Source organism: Heterocephalus glaber, unplaced genomic scaffold, assembly GCF_053883595.1.
Source record: "Heterocephalus glaber isolate CG9 unplaced genomic scaffold, H.glaber_assembly_v1.0 deba00001545, whole genome shotgun sequence".
Taxonomy (NCBI): domain Eukaryota; kingdom Metazoa; phylum Chordata; class Mammalia; order Rodentia; family Bathyergidae; genus Heterocephalus; species Heterocephalus glaber.
In genome coordinates, this window is record NW_028258338.1 from 1,948,399 (window position 1) to 1,969,865 (window position 21,467).

General features: G+C 40.6%; 1 protein-coding gene across 3 annotated transcripts in view; it reads left to right on the forward strand.

The window, feature by feature from the left end:
• Smc1a (structural maintenance of chromosomes 1A) overlaps window positions 1–21,467 on the forward strand; it is a 51,432-nt gene that overhangs the window by 29,199 nt on the left and 766 nt on the right. The window contains exons 20-26 of one of the 3 annotated variants that reach the window (XM_021251232.2): window positions 5,661–5,817; window positions 6,354–6,508; window positions 6,631–6,782; window positions 7,827–7,896; window positions 8,194–8,304; window positions 18,957–19,037; window positions 19,768–19,869. In XM_021251232.2, the coding sequence (XP_021106891.1) occupies window positions 5,661–5,817; window positions 6,354–6,508; window positions 6,631–6,782; window positions 7,827–7,896; window positions 8,194–8,304; window positions 18,957–19,037; window positions 19,768–19,869 (828 nt within the window). Of the gene's footprint in view, window positions 1–5,660; window positions 5,818–6,353; window positions 6,509–6,630; window positions 6,783–7,826; window positions 7,897–8,193; window positions 8,305–8,704; window positions 9,180–18,956; window positions 19,038–19,767; window positions 19,870–21,467 lie in introns of those variants that run through there. The other 2 variants (XM_004873513.4, XM_021251233.2) reach the window with 2 other exon arrangements.

The window sequence follows — 21,467 nt, forward strand, 5'->3', positions numbered from 1 at the left end:
TTTGATCCCTGGCACCACAAATAAAATAGAATACTTGTTAATATGATGATTAATTTTGAATGTACCTGGTTGTTATAGATATACACATTCTGTCATGGTTTGCTTGTTTGAATTGGAGTCAAATAAGATTCATTGAAAGGGCCAGGGATGTGGCTCAGTCAGTGGTAGAGTACTTGGCTAGCATACACAAGGGCCTGGGTTCCATCCCCTGTACTGGGGAAAAGTAAAGTAATTGACCAATGGATAGATAAGGATGATTGATAAAGCCATTGCTTGATATGTCTCATGTATCATTTAATCTGCAGACCCTCCATCTGTTTTTATTTTTCCCTGCAGTGTTTTTCTGATGTTGAAAGAATTGACTCACTTTTCCTGAAGGATTTTCCACATTCGTATTCTGACTGTACCCTATGATGTTAAACTATCTTCCCAAAATAAAAAAAAGATAGTCCTTTATCCCTTATAGTTCTATAAATGGGTAGTACGTATCTTGTCCCATTCTGCCAGTGGGAATGTATTCAGTATTATAAATTAATGCTGTTCAGAAGAGATAAAATGTGAACACGTGTAATTTTAGACTTTCTCATAGCCACATTTTTAAAAGGAAAAAGCTAAAACAAATTTTCATTCATTAGCCTACTATGTCCATGAAGTATCATTTCAGTGTGTGAACAATATGAATTTTTTTTGAGACAGGATCTCGTTGTATATAGTTCAGGCTGGTCTTGAACTCACTTTGTAGCCCAGGCTGGCCTGGAATTTGTTCACAGTGATCCTCCAGCCTCAGCCTACCAAGTGCTGGGATTACAGGCATGCCCCACCATGCCCAGCCTGAATTGTTTTGTTTGTTTGAGATAGGATTTAGCTATGTTGTCGAAACTGGCCTTGAACTCCTAGGCTCAAGTAATAACTACCTCAGTCTTCCTTGTAGTGGGGACTATAGGCACATACCACCATACCTGGCTTAAAATTATTGATATTTAAAGATCTTTTTTATACTGTCTTTAAAATCCAGTATGTATTTTATACTTACAGCACATCTCAGTTCAGATGCTAAAATTTCCTTAGAAATACTCGATCTGTATTTAGATTTCCTAAAATTTACAGTTGAAAAAGACCTATATATCCAAGTTGCTCCAAATATACTTAAAAATTTTCCAGTAACTGAATTGAGTATCTGGTTTTCAATTTAAATGAGTTGAAATTCCATAAAATTAAGACTTGGGGCCAGGGATTTAGCTCAGTGCTGTTGCCGCCTGCCTCGCAAGTACAATGTCCTGAGTTCAATTCCCAGTGCCAAAAAAAAAAAAAAATTAAGACTTGTTCCTCAAAGGGGTGAAGGGAGAGGAAGGGGAAAGGAAAAGGAGGAAAGGAGAAACTATGAGAAAAGGAAAAAAAATGGAAATGATGTCTATGTAAATAGGGAAGGGCGGAGGGGGTGAAGGGTGCACAGGTAATGGGGAAAAAATAAGAACCAAGATACATCATGTACAGGTACAAACACCCCATGATAAATGTAAATGTATTGTATACCTAAAATGTACCAATGAAAGAACTTAAAAAAAAAAAAAAAAAAGACTTGTTCCTCGACTTAAATCCCCAGTCCAAAAAAAAAAAAGACTTTTGTTCCTCAGTCACCCTAGCCACATTTCACATGGTCTGTAGTTCCATGTGGCTATTGGTGTCTCTATTAAACAGTACAAATCTAGGGTCTCAATTAATTAAATTCAGGCTTTGGATTGAGTTGTTTGTTGTGGTCATGATTCCTTCACAGATGGTGGTGTTACTTCCATCAGGAAATACATAATGTCTGGTTGTGGGTCTTTTGGTGTGGTTTTCAGTCTGGAAGATCATTTCCTAATTCACTGGGAGTTGCAAAGTAGTGGTCTTAGTCTATAACTTGTTTATTATTAGCTGGAGTACATAGAGACATATTGCCTCTTTTGGTAATTCTGAGATACAGTTTATGTAGGAAAGACAGGACATATGTTCTTCCTTTTTCCCTTTCATTTGTTTATAAAATATTGTGTTCCTTGGTATACTTCAGATTTGTCCACTGTGTTGTTTTGTATCATTATGAATTTAAATACATTTGTTGTGCCTAGGGTGCCCCATCTTTGATAAATGGGTACACATTCAAGTTGGCTTCTGAATCATTTTGGCACAACCCTTGTAGTCTTTGTCATCTTCTTGGCTTCCTGGTATGCCCAGGCTCATCCTCTACATTTCTAACCCCAGACCTAGAATCAACCATTTCCCCAAGAAAGTCTGACTTGTTTTGTTTTTTTGAGACAGGGTCTTGCTATGTAGTTCAGGCTGGCCTTGAACTCACAGTGTATTTCAGGCTACTTTCAAAATGGTGAGGATCTTCCTGCCTCAGCCTCCCAAGTGCTAGGATTATAGGCTGGAGTCACCACACCTGGCTGAAGGTCTGACTTTTTAGAGTAGGAAATGCTATTATTAGCAATTACCATCTGGACACTTGTACTCATGATTGCTGGGTTGGTTAGTGCTTCTAGAAATTTTTAGTAGTTTGGGCTCCTAAATGCATTTTTTATTTTGAAGGGAAATTCATATTGATACTTCAATTAAAATTGTAACTTTTATTGATTTTATGTTTGAGATTCTAGTTATTCTTACTGAAAATCTGAGTTCTTAGCAACACTAACATTTACTATATCCTATGCTGTCTAATATAGTAGTTTGAAAATCACAATAAGATTTTGATGACTGAATATCGTTTTAAATTTCCTTGATGTTCTTTTTGTCTTTAAGCTCATTGGGCATGTATAGTCATGTTTCTGTTTTAATGTAAGTTGGAAGGATTCTCTTTAAGATTCAACCAGGTCCATATATAGTTACATTTTTTTTTTTTTCTTTTTGATACCAGGGATCGAACTCAGGTCCTTGCGCTTGCGCAGCAGGCAGCGAAACCACTGAGCTAAATTCCTGGCCCGCTTTGTTTTTTTGTTTTGGTACCGGGGATCGAACTTGGGTCCTTGCGCTTGCGCAGCAGGTCTTTGTTTTGTTTTTAAGGATTGCTTCTTTTAGTATTTCAATTTATTTTTCCCCTACTTTAAATTTAAAATTTTTCAAACCTATATAAAAGTAGAAGGAACAGTTAACACCCATACACCTTTCATCTTAGATTCACCAATGAATATTTTTACTGCATTTAGTTTCTCTATCATCTCTCTTCCCTCCCTCTATCACCCTACTACATGCACACTTTTCAAGTACAGATGTCATGATATTTCAACCCTGAATACTTTGGCATGCTAAGAATAAGGAATTTTTCTACATAACCACAATTCCATATTGCACCTAAGAAAATGAATAATTATTTCATAATATTTACTATTAGCCCATATTTGAATTCCCCTAGGTCAATGATGGTGAACCTTTTAGAGCTTTCAGTGATACAAACAGCCCGCTGCAGCATGTGTGCTGGAGGTTCACCACTACTGTCCTAGGTGGTCCAAAAGTATTTTCTCTAGTTTTTCTTTTTTAAAAAGTAAAGCTGTTTTAAATTCTTATTTTTTGCAGTACTGGGAATTGAACCTAAGGCCGCATTCATGCTAGGCAAGCACTCAGCCATTAAGCTAATATTACCTGTCCCTGTCTTTGTGTGTGTGTGTGTGTGTGTGTGTGTGTGTGTGTGTGTGTGTCTCTCTCTCTCTCGTTCACTCTCTCATTCTCTTCCTCTCTTTTTTTCTCCCAGTGCTAGGGATTTAATCCAATTCACTCTAAGCTACATCTCCAGCCCATTTTTTAATCTTGAGATAGAGCCTCACTAAGTTGCCCAGGCTGGGCTGGTACTTGAGGTCCTCCTCCCTCAGCCTCCCAAGTTCTGGCATTATACCCAGCCACTTTTTGTTATTATATCTCTTTAGTTACTTTTAATATGGACCAGTCCCTTTATATTTTATTCATGGCACTGATCTTTTGAAGAGGCTGTTTGAATTATCTTGGAAAATGTTCCATATTATAGATATGTTGGTTTCTTTGTGTATTGTTTAATTTGTCCTTCCAACCCTTGTATCTCTTTTAAATTGGAAATTTGATCTAGCCTGGAGGCTTGATGGATTCAAGTTAAATATTTTTTGGTAAGAATGCTGTATTGGTGGTGCAGTATTCTTTATGTTGCATCTCTTCAGGAGGTGCATTATATTGAGATTTGTTCATTATTAAAGATAATTGGTCCCACAGTTATAAAGTGTCAATTGCCAGCTCCTTCGATGCTAAATGTACACTTTTAGCATCTTCATTAGTCATTTTTATTAATAATTTGGCATCGTGTGACTCTTGTTCTCTAACAGTTTTTTTGCCCAGTGGCGCTTACATTTTGATTTAATTTGTTTTATAACTATGTGACATCTTCATGTGGTTCTAGAACCAAAATAAGAAAACATGGTACATGAAGAGAAGTCTAACTTCTATTCCTCTCCCCTTTACCTTTGTTTTTTTTTTTTGCTACCAGAGATCAAACTCAGGACCTTGCATTTGTGAGGCAGGCACAGTGCCCCTGAGCTAAGCCCCACCCCCACTTTTCTTTCTTGATAGGTCACCCTTTTAATCAGTTTTGGATTATCCTTTATTGTTGTATTTTTAAAATGCAAATATATCTCCACTCAAATATATTCATATTCTTTCTACTTCTTAGATTAAAGATAATATACTTTTGTATACCTTTAATATTTCATTTAAAAGCCTATCCTGGAGACCATCCACAGCAGTGTATAGAGATCTTCAAAAGGATTTTCTAGGGCTGGGAATTTAGCTCAGTGGTTCTGGCGCCTGCCTTGCAAGTGCAAGGTCCCGAGTTTGATCCCCAGTACCAAAAAAACAAAAAAAAACAAAAGGACTTTCTAAAATATAAATATATTCATGTTCTACTTGTTCTTTAACTCATTCAGTGGTCTCCCTTGGGAAGAAGGCTAAACCTTTTAAGCCAGTGGTGGTGAACCTATGGCAAATGTGCTACAGCTGCCTTTTTTGTGCTGACTGAACAGTCTGCTTGTTTTTGTGTTCAACCTACAGTATTCTGACTGTTTACTTATGGGTGTTCCTCTGTTAGCTTCCTGGGTTTTGTACACACAGGAAGGATGGCTCACAGGACATGACAACCCAGTGCCTAGTACTTGGTAGCATTCAGTAAATAGTTATTGACTAAAAGTGGCAGAAAGGTATAAGTTCAGACATGCATTCCAATAACTGTAAGACCTAAAATCAAACTTGAGTGGAATTTGCTCAGATGTAATGATCTAAGAAAAAAACACGAGTTCCCTTAGTAAATGTGGAGCTGTAAGTGGAGTCCAGAGCAGTCTGTGTGGGAGCCTTTAGGTCACTCTAGGATAGTGCTGGCTCTTGGCCTAGGCTGAGAGCCAGAAAGGGGTACTACTAGATGCTCCTCCAGAGACAAAAAGGTTGGCAGGGCCTGGGGGAAGGGCTAGAGATGATAAAGCAGTATCAGTCTGTAATTTCCAAGGGTGATAGGAACAGTTACCATGGGCAGGACTGGGTGGAAAGAGTTAAGTTGGAGAACAACAACTTGCCTTCCTCATGGGAGTAGGTGCTCAGGCCCCACCTGGTTAGTCATCTCTGGGGGCCTTGGCAGAGGGGCTAGGCTCTCTTTAATGTTGTTGGGCCTGGGATTATAGGATGCCCAGGCTGAGGAAGAGATCAAACAGGAGATGAACACACTGCAGCAGAAGCTAAATGAGCAGCAAAGTGTGCTTCAGCGTATTGCTGCCCCCAACATGAAGGCCATGGAAAAGTTGGAAAGTGTCAGAGACAAGTTCCAGGAAACCTCAGATGGTAAGATTTGTTTCTTTGGTTGCCTTAGATGAGGACAAAAGGTTATAGGTATGCGAAGGGCCTGCTGCTATATCAGAATGGCTCCTATTTTTACATGCTTTCTTACTTAAAACTCCCAAGTGCACTAAACAGTGGGAGTTATCACACTTGCTTTCCAGAGAGTTAATGAACTTCCCAACGTCACAAAGCTAATTGCTGGTAGAACAAGGGGAAAAATGTTTATGTGGCTCTAGGCCTATGTTTCTTTCTCTATCCAGCGTCTCCTCTACTGGATACAGATCCTTGTGGGACCATCTTCAGGCATTCCTTTCCTTGTGGGATATCCTTGCTTTGAATGGTCATTTGCAAATCATTCTTTTCTTATTAATTTTTTTTTTTGGTACCGGGGATCGAACTCAGGACCTTGCGCTTGCGAGGCAGGCGGTGGAACCACTGAGCTAAATCCCCTGCCCTACAAATCGTTCTTGCCATGATATGGTCCTCAGCCCTGAAAGAACCCAGGGCACTAAGGGATCATCTGTCCTTCTTTCTGGCAGAGTTTGAGGCAGCCCGAAAGCGAGCAAAGAAGGCCAAGCAGGCATTTGAACAGATTAAGAAGGAGCGCTTTGATCGTTTCAATGCTTGTTTTGAATCTGTGGCTACCAACATTGATGAAATCTATAAGGCTCTGTCCCGCAACAGCAGTGCCCAGGTAGGCTAGAGCCCCTTACCTAGCCAGCTCCTACTTTCCTCAGTTGCCCTTCCTTCTAGACTTCCTGTCTCCCTGTTTATCCAGGCTGTGATCTAAATCCTGTCCTGTTTACTTTCCTCCAGGCATTCTTGGGTCCTGAGAACCCTGAGGAACCCTACTTAGATGGCATCAACTACAACTGTGTGGCTCCTGGCAAACGCTTCCGGCCTATGGATAACTTGTCAGGGGGAGAGAAGACAGTAGCAGCTCTGGCCCTCCTCTTTGCCATTCATAGGTAAGGCTGTGCCTCCTAGGGCAGTTGGCAGAGGGACTGAACTTAGGCTCTGGGCCCCAAGGCTATGCTGAGATCTGCAGAGGTGAAGATGTTTTGGTGGCATCTGAAATGCACCCTTATTTCCTATGGGGGGGGGTTCCGCCCTCATTTCCTCAGCATGTCCTCACTGACCTCTGACTGTATTCAGTACCACCTCCAGGCTTTTGCTCACATGGTTGCTGGCTAATAAGCCCTTTCTATGCAAATCTAGCTTGACTTCACCTTCCACTCCTTCACATTTCCTTGTTCTCCCCTTCCTCTAGGAAGCCCTGTTTGACCGCTGTGGCATACTCTGACACTCCTCCACACAATACCAGTAGTACTTGAGTTTGCACCCTATAACTTAGTATTTAATTGTACAGCATCATTCTGCAAGCATTTTATGAGAGCTGCTCTGTACCAGATCCTGTGGAGGGATTGGGGGCAGAGATGAGTCAGCCATGATCTCTGGTGTGGAGGAGCTTACAGACTAGTGGAAGCCAGACACATAAACATTGTGCTAAGTGTGTGGTAACTGGGTGAGCATGGGTGCTGTGGATATACAGAGGAGGGATACTTAATCCATTCTGGGGGAGGGTGTGAGTGGGCTGGGGAAAGCTTTTGAGGGCAAATGACACTTGAGCAGGAATATAAGTTTGTCAGGGAGGCCAGCAGGTCTTCTTGCTACAGAGGCAAGGAGGCATGGCAGAACGTGGTGTGTATAGGGGCGGGGTGGACCATTGCATAGCTTGGTCAGTGTGGCCAGAGGTGAGGACACTTCTTTTTCCCCAGCCAGCCTGGAAGCTCCTGGGATCACCAAGTTATTCATGGTGCTGCAGGATTTTGAATCACAGGGCTAGGTACAGAGGAGGGCTTGGTTGATGGGTTGGCTTTAGAGGCCCAGGCAGCATTAAGACCTGGGTTTTTTAGTCTCTCATGAATTGGAGGGGGATAGCTAGCCTTTTGATGTACCCTGGGCCTGTCCCACCCACCTTGGTATCAGCTTACCTACTGGTTCCCTCCCAGCTACAAGCCAGCCCCCTTCTTTGTCCTGGATGAGATCGATGCTGCCTTGGATAACACCAACATTGGCAAGGTAGGTGCAAGGAAAGTGGGACCCAGGAGGGAGGCTACTAGATTGGGCTGGGTTTCCAGGAGCAACTCCTCAGTGTGCCCCAGCTCTTTCTGCTGCATGCTTTCTGAGCCTGGGAGGCTGGGCCCAGGGTCATTCATGCCATAGTGGTTGGTAGCTTGTTTTTAACCTCTCTTCCCCTGAGCCCTCCACCCCTACCCTACCCCCTCTGCCTACTGGTTCAAATTAGAAAATACAGTGGAGAAGGGGAAGGGTGTTTGAGTTTGAGCCTTGCTAAGTGCCTGGTGGCCCCTCCCACAGGTGGCGAATTATATCAAGGAGCAGTCGACTTGCAACTTCCAGGCCATCGTCATCTCTCTCAAGGAGGAGTTCTACACCAAGGCTGAGAGCCTCATTGGAGTCTATCCTGAGGTAAGGCAGGCCTGCCTCCCCAGGGCAAGAAGGGAAGGCTTCAGTGTAAGGGCAAGGGGTGGGGGAGCATAGGGAATCAGGTCCTGTCCGGCCATCTGGACTTACTGGAGCCCTGCCCTGGAAGATTAGCTAGCCTAGCTGGGTAGGGCACTTCCATTTGGGGACAGCTAGAAAGCCCAGGCAGAGGCAGCTAGACAGTAGAGAAAGGCAGAGAATACATGGGTAGGCAAAGAAGGAGAAGGCACGTGGGAACAAGAACATCTTCTCCCACTCAGGAAGATCCATTGCCTGGGGTTTAGGCAGGTACATAGGAGGGTTTGAGGCCCCTGGTCCTGGGGCACTAGACCCCTCTTAATTCTATTCTAACATTTCATTTTTCTTTTTCTCCCTCCTCCTTCAGCAAGGGGACTGTGTGATCAGCAAAGTCCTGACCTTCGACCTTACCAAGTACCCAGATGCCAACCCAAACCCCAATGAACAGTAGCAGTAGTTCTGTCTTACCACCCTGTCTGGATCCCAAACTGCCCCTCTCTCAATCATTGGATATTTGGCTCCCAACTTTCATATCCAATAGCCTTGTTTGATCTAATCATGGGATTTAGATACTGCTCTGAAGCACGAAGAGGAACAAAGGTCATGTTAGGTCTGGAGCAAAATTCCTGAGCTACAGGGGGCATCCTGGCCTCTGGAAGGAGGTGCTGAGCTGAGCTGAGCTGAACAGGGCCATCAGTCCATCCCCCTCCCAGTTCCTACCTATAATAACGAGTCCCTTCCCCATGTGTGTGTGGGTTTGTATGTGTGCATATGTGTGTTCGCCCATATGCATGTGGGTATGTTTGCAAAATAATAAAATATATTGGAGACCTATCTTAGAAGAGGCCTAGGCTGAATTTGATTCCAAAGAGAGCTTAGGATGACAGCACCCCAGAGCTGAATAAAGGTTCTGGGTTCCTCATAGGAGTCTTAGGCTGTCACCAGAAAGTCCCCTCATTCATTGTACTTATTCATTTGTGTACTTATCAAACATATACCGAACACCTTTTATTTGTCAGGCTCTAAGCCTAGAATACTGAGTTGAATCTGACATCTCTCCTGGTAGGAAATACAATGGGATCATGAATTACTACAGTTAGCCAAGTGTCTTAAGTACTTCAAATATGAGAAGAGGATGATCTCCAGACTTCCTGGAGAAAGTCAGATTTGAGCTGGACCTTGATAAATTGGTAGGATCTAGTCAGGCACTAGGAGCTGAGCATGGGCTCTAGGGACAGACAGTTAAGGGTTCTGGTCCCATTTTTTATCACTTACTAGTTGTTTGGCACTGGGCAAATCATTTGACCTTTCTGTGCCTCAGTTCCCTCGTCTGTAAAATGAGGCTAACAGTATTACCTACCTCATAGGATTTAATAATGTCAAGCTCCCCACTGGAGCCTTATCCATATGTAGAGCCCACTAGGTGCTGACCCCTAAGAATACAAGCCTGGACCCCTGAAAGCTGATCCCAGCTTTCAAGGACAGAAGGGACCTCCAAATCTGGGAGGTACTGAAATGCTCTGGTTACTGGGAACGTTTCAGGGCACTGCTAGGGGTTTACCTGATAAGTGGAGGGCCTTAGAAAGCCTGTAGCTTCAACCATGTGTGGAACCAGGTACCTGGACCCCCCAGATGGGATGTGAGGAACTAGAGGGAAAGGTAGCCTGGGCCACATCCCAGCCTAACGTGGTTCGTATTGGGAACTAACCTCATTAGCTGCAAGGACTGTGCAGAAGCAGCAAAGCCAAGTGCAATGAGTTCAGCCTTCAGTCATTCCCACACATTAGTACACTTGTCTTACCTTAATCTGTGTATTGCTTTTTAAGAGTTAAATCAGGGCTGGTGATGTAGCTCAGTGGTATAGCACATGCTTAGCGTGCACAAGGCCCTGGGTTCCATCCCTAGCATTTCCAAAAACAGTCCTAATTAGGGCTAGGAATTTAGCTCGGTGGTTCCACCACCTGCCTCACAAGCGCAAGGACCCGAGTTCGATCCCCAGTACCAAAAAAAAAAAAAAGTCCTAATTATTAAAGTAATGCATGAATTCATTTCTTTAAGAAATTAGGTTGTTATAGATAAAGGTAGTCTCATTCAACTACCAACTACTCCCCCTCCTGCTCCTTCCCCCCTTAACTGCTATTATGTTTATTGTACTTCCATCTAGACTTTGTTTTAATAGCTTTATATACATATATGAATTCACTGAGAATGTTTTGTATCTAATGCAAATGTATTGAATTGTTCTCTGATTGCTCTCTTTACTGAACAATGTTTTTGAGATCTGTGCATGTTGCTAAGTGTAAATCCATCCTCTGTAATGGTTGTATAGATTGCGATCATGTGAATCTACACATTTTACTTCCCATTTCTCTTGTGATGGACATTAAGACTGTTTTCAGTTTTTGCTGTTATACTACATAGGAGCATCCCTATATCTGTGTGTGTATGAAAATTTACCTAGGATTGATTCCTAGAAGTGGAATTGCAGAGTCATAGGACATTTATGTATGTTTTTAATAGCTATTTCCAATTTGCCCTCCAGTACTATTTACTCAGTATTTTTCTTGAGGTGATCTGAGGTCTAACATTGTTACAGGTTTATCCTAAGTAGTGATATTCATGAAGTCATAGATTTGATGTGCTAATTATGTATTTTTCTAATACATATTAAAAGGCATGACTATCTAAACAAGAAATTTGTCTGTGTTCAACCAAAGAAGTCACATACTACCAGTGGTGCATGTGTCATAATTTGGCAAATGTTGGGATAGTTTGGAGGTCAGACCTGTTTTGAATCCTATCTATAGAAACTTGTGCAGGTTGCTTCACCACTGAGCCTCAGTTTCCTCATTTTATTAAAGGGAGATAATAAATACCTACCTTGTAGCAGTGAAAGGAAGATTATGTGAAATGTGTTTAAAACAATGTGGCTGGCCTATCTAGATTACCACAGCTTTTAGGGTGGTGGCCTTTGAGACAGGGTCTTGCTATGTACTTCAGGCTGACCTTAAACTTGCGGTGATCCTCTTGCCTCAGCCTCCCGAGTGCTGGGATCACAAGCATTGGCCACCACACCTTTTTAAAGGTAGCAATTACCACTCTCTTTACTTCACAAATAATAAAACTGAGGCCCCCCAAAGGGTTATAAGGGACCCACCTACCAGATGACAGTCAGCTTGAATCCATGTCTTCCAGTTCATTCTTTTGCTTTTTCCACTATAAAGGTATTTATCAACCTTGGATGTATGTCAGAGTCATTTGTGAAGCTTTTTCTTTTTCCTTTTAAAAATCAAAGCAGTATATACACAGATGAAAAATAAAATAGTAAAGAAGGGCTTATAATGGAGAGCAGCATTTCCCTGATTCCCCTCCCCCGCCCCAAGGATGTGGAGCTCTTTAAATTGCTCTTGCCCTGCCTCTCTGGAAATCAAATTCAGTAGGTGTGGATAATAACCTGGATAACTAACTTCTACCTCAAGGATAGAAAGGATTACACGTGATGCCTTGGGGTAAGGCCCTGGCACAGGAACACAAGTGCTACAACAGAGATTTCAGGACATAAGTCCTGAGGATCAGGGAGGTGAGATGGCTTACCCAAAATTCTAGTGGTTTAGTGGCAGAACCTAGACTTCCACTTGCATCTCTTAGTGCTTTCCTACTGCTTTCTCCTTTTGTACACATCACTTCCCATCATTTCTAGGCAACACATTTCAGTGAGGCTGTGTTCAATAGAAGGTATTCAAGCGTAGCTTTGATTTTATAAACAATGAGAAGCTGTAGGAGGATTTGAGGCAAGGGAGTGACCAATTGGTAGATTAGGAATCTCATAGCTGATGTGAAGGAAGGTTGGCATGAAACACTGACCCAAATAATGTATGTGAAGGAAGTGCATGTAAATGTCATAATGAATGAGGGCTTATGAGAGCCCTTGAGGAGGGAGACAAATTCTACCAGGGGACAGGGAGACTTGGAGAAGATGGTGGAATTTCAGTTGGGCTTTAAAGAATATTCCAATTGGTGGAGATGAGGAAGGGCTTTCTAGGGCTAGGGAACAAGGAGACAAGGGCTACAAATATTCCAGTTGGACCAACAGGGGCTGCACTTAAAGGAGAGGCAGGAAGGGAGACTACAAGTTTTCCCAAACCTTATATTCTGCTGCAGTAGGTCCAGAGGGACAAGGAAATTTGGGAAGAGGTGGGTCATGGGCAGGAGTGTCCTTTTTTTATGCTATTAAAAATTAATGTTTCCCTCAAATGTTCATTTTTATTTTTTTTGTTCATTTTTAAATAGAAGTAATGCATTTACATTATTTAGAAAACTCAAATCAGTACCAAAAGCTTATGAAAAGCAAGAGTCCACTACTATACATCTCCAACCCCATCTCATTTTTAGCATCCACTCTTATTTCCTCTGATACCTCCTTACCTAAATAATATGCTATGTGGGAATTTTTTAAAATCATCAACTTTAGACATTTCATACTGATGTCCACTGTGACAGGTGAGCATTTAGATCATTTATACCAAGTTCAACTCCTATCTTTCTTGCTCCTAATATAGTTTAGTTTTTGTTTCTGAATTTCAGTTAATACCTTTAGTTTTTATTCCTTGTGCTAGAGACAGTATTTCTTGAGCAGAAATTTGTTAAATCAGAAAGTATTCTTTCCTCTTCCCCACCACTAACCTCCTAGCTTCTGTCATCTGTCATTTTATATTGTCAAAACTGATAATATTGAATTTTGTTTTGTAATCATGATTGAGGGTTTTTCCTTTTTGGTGTTTTGTCTATTGCTTAATTCTAAAAGTTGAAAATTGATGTGGTCTACTTTTTATAATTTTTCTTTCTAGAAAATGTTCCTTTTTCTGTAGTTTCAGATTCATTTTTTCTCTTTCACTATTTTACTTTATCATGTATTCCATTTTTTCAAAACCTCTATTACACTAAGAATTTCACTGTCTACTCCCCTACCGCAGGAGTCCTTTACCTGGATCCCTTCATCTCCTTTTCAAATCTGGACTAGTTGTTTTCTAAGGCCTGTTATGTAGCTGTCATTTTGAAATTTCCCTTCACTGCTTTCCATGATTATATCCTTTATTTACTGGTTCCCTGGTCTTGTTTGCTTGTTTTCCCCATCATTTTGATGGAGCACATCCTTAGGTAAATTTCTCAAAAAGGTTGTATAGAAAGTAGACATCTTGAGTCTGCGTATCTGAAAATACCTTTATTCCATCTTCACACTTGGCTATAGAGTTTGTGGGTCGTTATTTTCCCACATAACTTTGAAGGCATTGTTCCATTTCTTTCTAGCATCTAGTTTTAATGGTAAGAAATTATCAGACTGAGTTTCACTGTTTTATAGGCAACTTTCCCCATCAATTTTTCTCCTTTTAGGATCCCAAGGACACACAACTGTTAAGTCTTATAGTCTCACAGGTCGCTGAGGCTGTGTTCACTTTTTCTGTTTTCCAGGTTGGGTAATTTCTCTTGTTCAGTCTTCAAATTAACTGATTATTTCCTCTGTCCTCTCCATTTTGCTGTTAGCTCATCCATTGAGGCTGTTTATTTGTTTGGTGGTACTGGGAATTGAACTCAAGCCTTCAAAATGAGGTATATACTCAGTCCTTTTCTAATTTTTAATTTTGAGACAGAATCTCACTAAGTTGCCCAGGCTGGGCTTGAACTTGTGATCCTCCTGCCTCAGCCTCCCAGAGTGATGGGATTACAAGTATGTACCACCAATGCCCAGCTCCACTGAGGTTTTTTTAATTTTAGGTTTTGTATTTTTCACTTCTAAATTTTCCATATGGTTCTTTATATCTTTTATTTCTTTGCTGACAGTTTCTACTTTTTCATTTGTTTTAAACATGTTCCTAACTGTTGAGGTAGTTTTATGATGTCTCCTTGAAAACTCTTCTCAGATAAGTCATCTCAGTGTTTGCATCTGTTGAGTGACTTTTCATTCCAGTTGAGATTTCTTGGTTCTTGGTATGATAAATGATTTTCAGTTGAAACTTGGGCATTTAGGGTACTGTGTTATGAGATGCTGGATCTCATTTAAATATTGTTTTAGCTTCCCTGCTCAGCCACCACTCTAGCCATGGAAGAGGGAACACCGCCTCACTAGTGCCAGGTAGGTATGAGAATCCAGGTTCTCCATTTGGTCTCCATTCATACTGTAGAGGGGAGGGTTTCCTGGTTACTGCTAGGTGGGGATGGGAGTTCCAGCTGCCCATGCAACCTTCTCTGATACCACCCTGGCGGAAAGGGAGAGAAGCGATCCATTACAGCCAGTGAGGATGAAAGTCTTGGCTCCCTTCTTGACCGTTGCTGGTGCAGAGGAGTGAGGCCACAATTTTATTCTGTGGTGTTTGGTTGGAGTTAGAACAGTTATTATTTAGTTGATGGCTTCGCTGACCCTAAGTCTGGGATGTCTGATGTGTAAAACAAATTCAGGGAACTTACTGTCACGTCACTCCTCTGCTACCAAGTTTCCTAACTGGATTACCACTATCTCCACCTTTCAAGAGTCATGTTTTCATATAATTTCCAAGGCTTTTAGCTATACTTGGTATGAATAATGGGGAAAAGTACTTCTCTGTCCACTCCCTTTCCTGTTATTTTTTTTAGAGTTTTATCTTTGGTGTTCTAAAATTTCATAATTATGTGTTTAGGTTTGGAATTTTTTTTCATTCATTGTGCCCATCACTTGTTATATCCCATTTTGAAGTTCTCAGAATGCTGGGAAATTCTATTATTACTTTGGTATATTCCTCTTCCACATTTTCTGTTTTCTTCTGGAATTCCTTGAGGCTGGATGTTAGAACTCCTGTATTTTTCTTTTGTAAATTCTTATCCATTATATCCTGTTTTCCATCTCTGTCTCCCTCTCTTTTCCTCTCTCCCTCCCACCTCCCTCCATCTCTGTCTTTCTCCCTATCTTCCTTTGTTTTTGTTCACTTCTTGGGAGAAGATTTTACTTTATCTTTCAACCTTTCAATTATATTTATTTTCATTTGGCAATCACATTTTAAATTTTCAACTATTCATTCATGTTCTCTTTTCCTTTCTTATGGCATCCTGTTCTTGTTTTATGGATCCATTATCATCTTGAATCTGTGATAGTACTGCAGTTATTTTTATATTTACTTCCATTTGAAATATTAATTTATTTGGGATTTCCCCCTTGTTTGCCTGTTCTGTGTTTTGTTTTGTTTTGTTTGAGACAGGGTTTTGCTATGTAGTTCAGGCTGGTCTTGAACTCACAGTGATCCTCCTGCCTCAGCCTCCCAAGTGCTAGAATTATAGGTATATGCCACCATCCCCATTTTGTTTGCTTACTCTGGTCTCTTTATTTCATATTGCAATCTTTTCTCAAAGAAAACCATGTGGTCCACAGTTGCTTTCTGTTATTTAAAAGTGTAGCAATGAGAATCTGATTGAAAGCTCTTGGGGAGGGGCGCAGGGTGAGGCAACTGGTGACTTTCCTTTAGGACTTTTAGAGGAGAGCTGACTGTTATGCTGCAGAGTCTCTGAGTGCCAGAATGGTAAGATCTTTACTCTGAGGTTGTTCACTTTCCTTAGAGAAGAGCTCCCCAGTTTTTGCCTAATGGAGAGATAGCTGGCTGCTGTGAATTGTGCACAAAGGGTTGATGGTTTGATATACAGCCTTCCAATTAAACTCCTTGTTTCAGCCCCACAACTCCCAGCCTTCGTCATACCTGGCATGGTGAAGACCCAAGATTCTCCAGGGTTGCAGAGGAAGACCAACTCCTTCCTCAGAGGCATCACCTCCATGCACACTCCAGGCCATGTCTCCTCTACCATGCTTCATCAGTTATCTTTCTTCCATTTACTTCCTGTCTTCCAGAAATGTGTTGAAATTTTTCTTTTGCTGATGGACCTGCTCCCGTTCTCTTCATCACTGTGTTTTTATACCCTTTTTATTCCTTGATTATCATTTTAGCAGGATCTCACGAAGGACTGGAGATAAACACATGGTAAGCCTGTCATCTTGACCTGGAAATCTACAAGTCTTTTAACTGTTTTGCATTTTTCTGATAATTTTCTTCATATCTCTAAATAACGTACAGGTTTTCTACTTTTCAACATTCATCAATTTTAGTCATTGATTGTTGACCTCCTACTATTTATATCACCCAACTACCTTCCTTCTGTGCCCTCAGTATAGCCATGTCACCAATTTTATGTCCACTTTTCTTTAACTATTAGATTACCTTTTGTACCTTTAACTATTAGACTTATATTCTCTTACCTTCTATCATCTATATTTTTATAATAACGAGGTTAATAATATTTACATTCCATCTATAACCATATTTATGTCATCTATACTTTGATGATAGGTCATTCTAAATGTTTTTGGGGTTTTTTTGGTACTGGGGATCAAACTCGGGTCCTTGCGTTTGTGCAGTAGGCAGCAAAACATTCTAAGTGTTTTGAAGTCAATAACGTGTTAATACTCTTAAAATTATGTAAATATTGTTCCACAAAGATTCAATTAGTTTATCAGGATTGCATTTCTTTTCTTACAGTTTTTTCCCCGTGAAGTTTCTAACTGCTTTTCTTTTTTTCCTTGCATTGTCTGACTTTATCACTTCTGAAGTTTCCAAATTCTCAAAGAAAGTATAAAATCATTTGAATCCCCTTTTTTCTCAGATATCTTTGTCCTAAGCCCTCCATTTTCCTGCTCCAATTTGGACTGATGGCTATATAGTCCTGTGGCATAGCTGTCACCCTAGGATGTCCCTTCATTATTCTTCTGGGTTGGACCCAATCTTTCTTGGACCTCATATTGTCCCCTTTCTTAATTTATTCCCTGGTAGTGGACCTTGTGGTTATTCTCCAGCATCCATTCTAGTCCTCCCCCGTTGTATAATAACTATGCAAATTGAGCAGGACTGACCCCACCCCAGCTCTGGGTATAGGCCTTTATTGATACAAACTGAGTAATTTCATTACCACCACCACCACCACCACCACCACACACACACACACACAAACACACTGCCAAGTGATGAGCGGTTCAGGCATGATCCAATCACTCTAAGGCTTGGGCATTTGTTCAGCTTTTCAGGGAAGAGGTGGTCTGCCTTGCCTGTATGTGAACAAGAAGCTTGTAGCCTCATTGCTGCTGTTAGCCATCTTCTGAAAGTGTGGAAGGCTTACCTGTGGTTGGAGCTGATGAATGGAGGAGGCAGAGCCAAGAGAGTCACAGAGAAATGGACCTACATTCCAGATCATACCATGCTTGAAGTCTCCCTGCCTTAACTGAGCTAATACATTGCTTTTACTATTTGAGCCAGTTTAAACTGGGTTTTCTATTATACCTGAAAACATTCTAATTATGTTTTGGGGGCTTCTCTTTGAAAAGGGGTTGAGTGCATGTTTGAAGATATGAGATGTCATTTTCACTATATTCAGTGGAAGTATTTTTTCAAAGCATAAATATGAGTGGAAGGGTATATATGAATGTTGGACAATCAAAGGAGTGAACTCAAGTGGTTGCCTAGTATCTAGACCCCCATACTATTTGGGAGGATATCCCCTAGTGGGAGTCTTAGCCGGAAGCTGGGTCCTGCTTCCTAGTATGGAAACTAAAGGTGGTCATATACTTCCTCTACTGGCCTACTAAGAATGAGGGCCAACCACTCACCATGAGTGGCAACATATAGAAAGATATTATCAAATGTTGATGAGGCTATGAGGAAAAGGGATAACTGGTGTGAGTGTAAACTAGTATAGGTATTCCAGAGAGCAGTTTGGCAGTACCTCCATGAAATTAAGTATGCGCATATCCTACAACCCAGCAAGCTTGATTCCAGAGAAATCACCACACACATCCCAATACAGTTGAGGTTATTTGTTGCAGCATTGTTTGTTGTAGTGAGGAATTAGAAACAACTCAGCCGTCCATTGTCATGGGACTGGATAAGCAAACTGGGATAGTCATAGGATGGAGAAATATAAAACAATTAAAATAGTAAGCTACATTTACATATAGCCACATGGGTAAATCTCCAAAACCTAGTGTTGAATGAAAAAAGTAAGAAACAATGAGATTTATAACAATACCATTTACCACAGTACCATTTATGTAAATGTTAAACAATACTGCATATTTTCATGGGAATGCATATAGCCAAATAAACATGGAATATGGATTGAAAGGATATGCATATTATACTAGAGAGGCTCACTAAACGGGTCAGGAAAATGGTAATGAGAATAAGGATGGATAGAAAAAAATAAAGGAAGAGCAGTGTTCCGTGGACTAATGATAGTACTGTGCCATAAATTGAAAGTTATGGTTAACTGAACCCCAAAGTCCACAACAAATAAGCCAAAGCCATAGATGTGAGGATATAGAGTTTGTTTGCAGTAGCATGTGACAGTAGTATCATGTACACTAGAAAGAGCAGTGCAAGCGGTAGTGCCAGTGGCTGCCTTCTATTTAGGTTGCTCCTACAGTAGGACTTTAGCTATAGATCCTCAAGGCTCAGTCTTCCTAGATCCTTCCCCACTGTCTCAGTCTGGTACTCTAGGCTTCTGTGAGCTACCTGACAACCTCACAATAGATCCTTTTTCTGCTTGTTTCCTAGAGTCTCTGTTACTTGCATCCAAGAATCCTGATACATCATGCATTTACTTGGAGAACATCCTCAAGTAACTTTTTAAGAAAGGTACATTTTGGAGTCTTTGGATGTCTGAAAATCTAGTTGCTATTTTTACCTTCATATTTCAATGATAGTTTGGCTTTAGAATTGTATGTTAGAAATAATTTTCCTCTGAATTTTGAAGGTATTGATTTTAACACATAGTGTTTCTGATTAGAAGTCAGATGCTAACATTATTTTCATTCCTTTGCTGGTGACTTGTTTTCCCCACTTCTGGAAACTTCAGTAATATGTCAAGATGTGTATTTTTCCCTCATCTATTTTGCTGGGCACCTGGTGGTTGAGTCTTTTCCATGTAAAGAATCAGTGTTTTATTTCTTTGCTCTTTTTGTTTCTTCTAAAACTTCTATTAGTTGGATGTTGGATCTCCTAGATGGTTGCCTTTGTCTCTTTATTTTTTCTCATAATCTCTTCCCTTCCATTCTCTTCCATTCCCTTTTGTTTCCTCCCCTGTCTCTCTGTCTCCATGTCTCTCTGCATCATTTTTTATTCTATATTCTGTGACTTTTAAAACTATATTTCTATTGAACTTTTAAATTTTGGCAGTCATTTTTAATTTCTAAGTATTCTTTTTCTTCAAAGGTATCTTTGGGGTGTGTGTGTGTGTGTGTGTGTGTGTGTGTGTGTGTGTGTGTTTCCAGTATCATGGATTGAACCCAGAGCCTCATATATGCGAAGCAAACACTCTGTCACTGAGCTATGTCCTCAGCCCTTTTTATTCTTATTTTTGACACAGGGTCTCACCAAGTTCTCTGGGCTGGTTCAAACTTACGATCTTTCTTCAGCGTCCCAAGTAGATGGGATTATAGGCATGCACCACCAGACACAGCTTCCAAAGGCATGTTTAAATTTTTTTAATTGACACATAATAATTGTACTTATTTATGAGGTACAGCCTGATATTTCAATACATGTATACAATATGTAATGATCAGATCAGGGTAATTGGCATATCTGTCACTTCAAACATTTATCATTTTGAAATATACAATTAAGTGTTAACCATAGTTATCCTACAGTGATATAGAACATTACAAGTTATTCCTCATATCTACCTGCACCCCTGTACCTGTTAATCATCCGTTCTACATATTTTCCCTAACTTTCCAGCCTCTGGTAACTCAAAGGTGCCTTTTTCATAGTACCTCCTCTTTTCTTTGTAGTACTTGAAATTGAATGCTGAACCTCATGCATTGCTAGGGAAGCACTCTTCCACTGAGCTACTTCCCCAGCCCTCTTCATTTTTCTTTTTTTTGGTACTGGAGATTGAACTCAGGACCTTGCACTTGCGAGGCAGGCGGTGGAACCACTGAGCTAAATCCCCAGCCCTTCATTTTTTAAATAGATGTAATATCTTCTGTGTATGTGTCCTTAATAGAACTTTGCTGGAGTTTTGGGGAATAACAAGATAATTATCAGGCCAGAAAGAAAAATTTTAAATGGATACCTCTCCAAAAGAATGCCATCCATGCCTTTTGGCTGTACCTGTACACAGCCTGGTTCCCTGATATCATGTGTGGGCAAGATTATCTTGTACCAACTATATGGTTTAGTTCAGGTGCTCTCTACCTGCAACCCAGAGCCCCATCTCTCACCTTGGAATTAGAAATAGAAGGTCACTCCTAGACCAACTGCTTTTCCTGCTCCAACATAATGCTGCACAAATTCATTTTCTTTCCAGGACATCCTCATACCTGCTTCGCAGTGGTGACCTGGCCCCTGTTGCCACACAAGGCAATCACAATAATTAGTAGTACATTTCAGAGTGGATTATTTTTGAAGTTAAATTAATAGTATTTGTAGTAGAACCAACAACAATCCAGCCTTGTTTCTTCTTACAGCATTTCCTCAAACAGAAGTCAAGAGCAGTTCAAGGCTGCATGTCTTTTGATGTGGTCCCAACTGAGTAGCTTCTCTGAACCAAGGCCTGGGCAAAACTATGTACACATACCTGTCAAAAACAAAATAATTTTTACTGACAGTCCAGTAAAAACCTATGTTTAGGGTTAAAAAATTAACTTATAGGAAGCATATGCTGTTAAACTACACTCAGTATATGTCACTACACAGAACAGTTAACATTTTAATCATAATGGATAACATTTGCTTACTCTGTACCAGGCACTTGAATCATCTTCATTTCATAAAGAAGTAAAGTGAAGCTCCCAGGTGTCATTCCCCCAGGGTCACAGAGCTAATAAATGGCAGACAGGAAATTACATCTGGACTGTCTAACCACAGTCAGTCCATGTAACTGCCACACAGAGCTGTCCTGGTTTCCACCAGCCACATTCAGGTTAATGTTGATAGCACTGTTTTCTTTACAGTCTAAGTAAAGAGCCTAGTCTGGTAAGCTTGCTTACATGATAAATTGATGTCCATTGCTCTGGAGACAGAAAATTATTACCAGTTTTTATTTTTAAACTTTGTGTATTA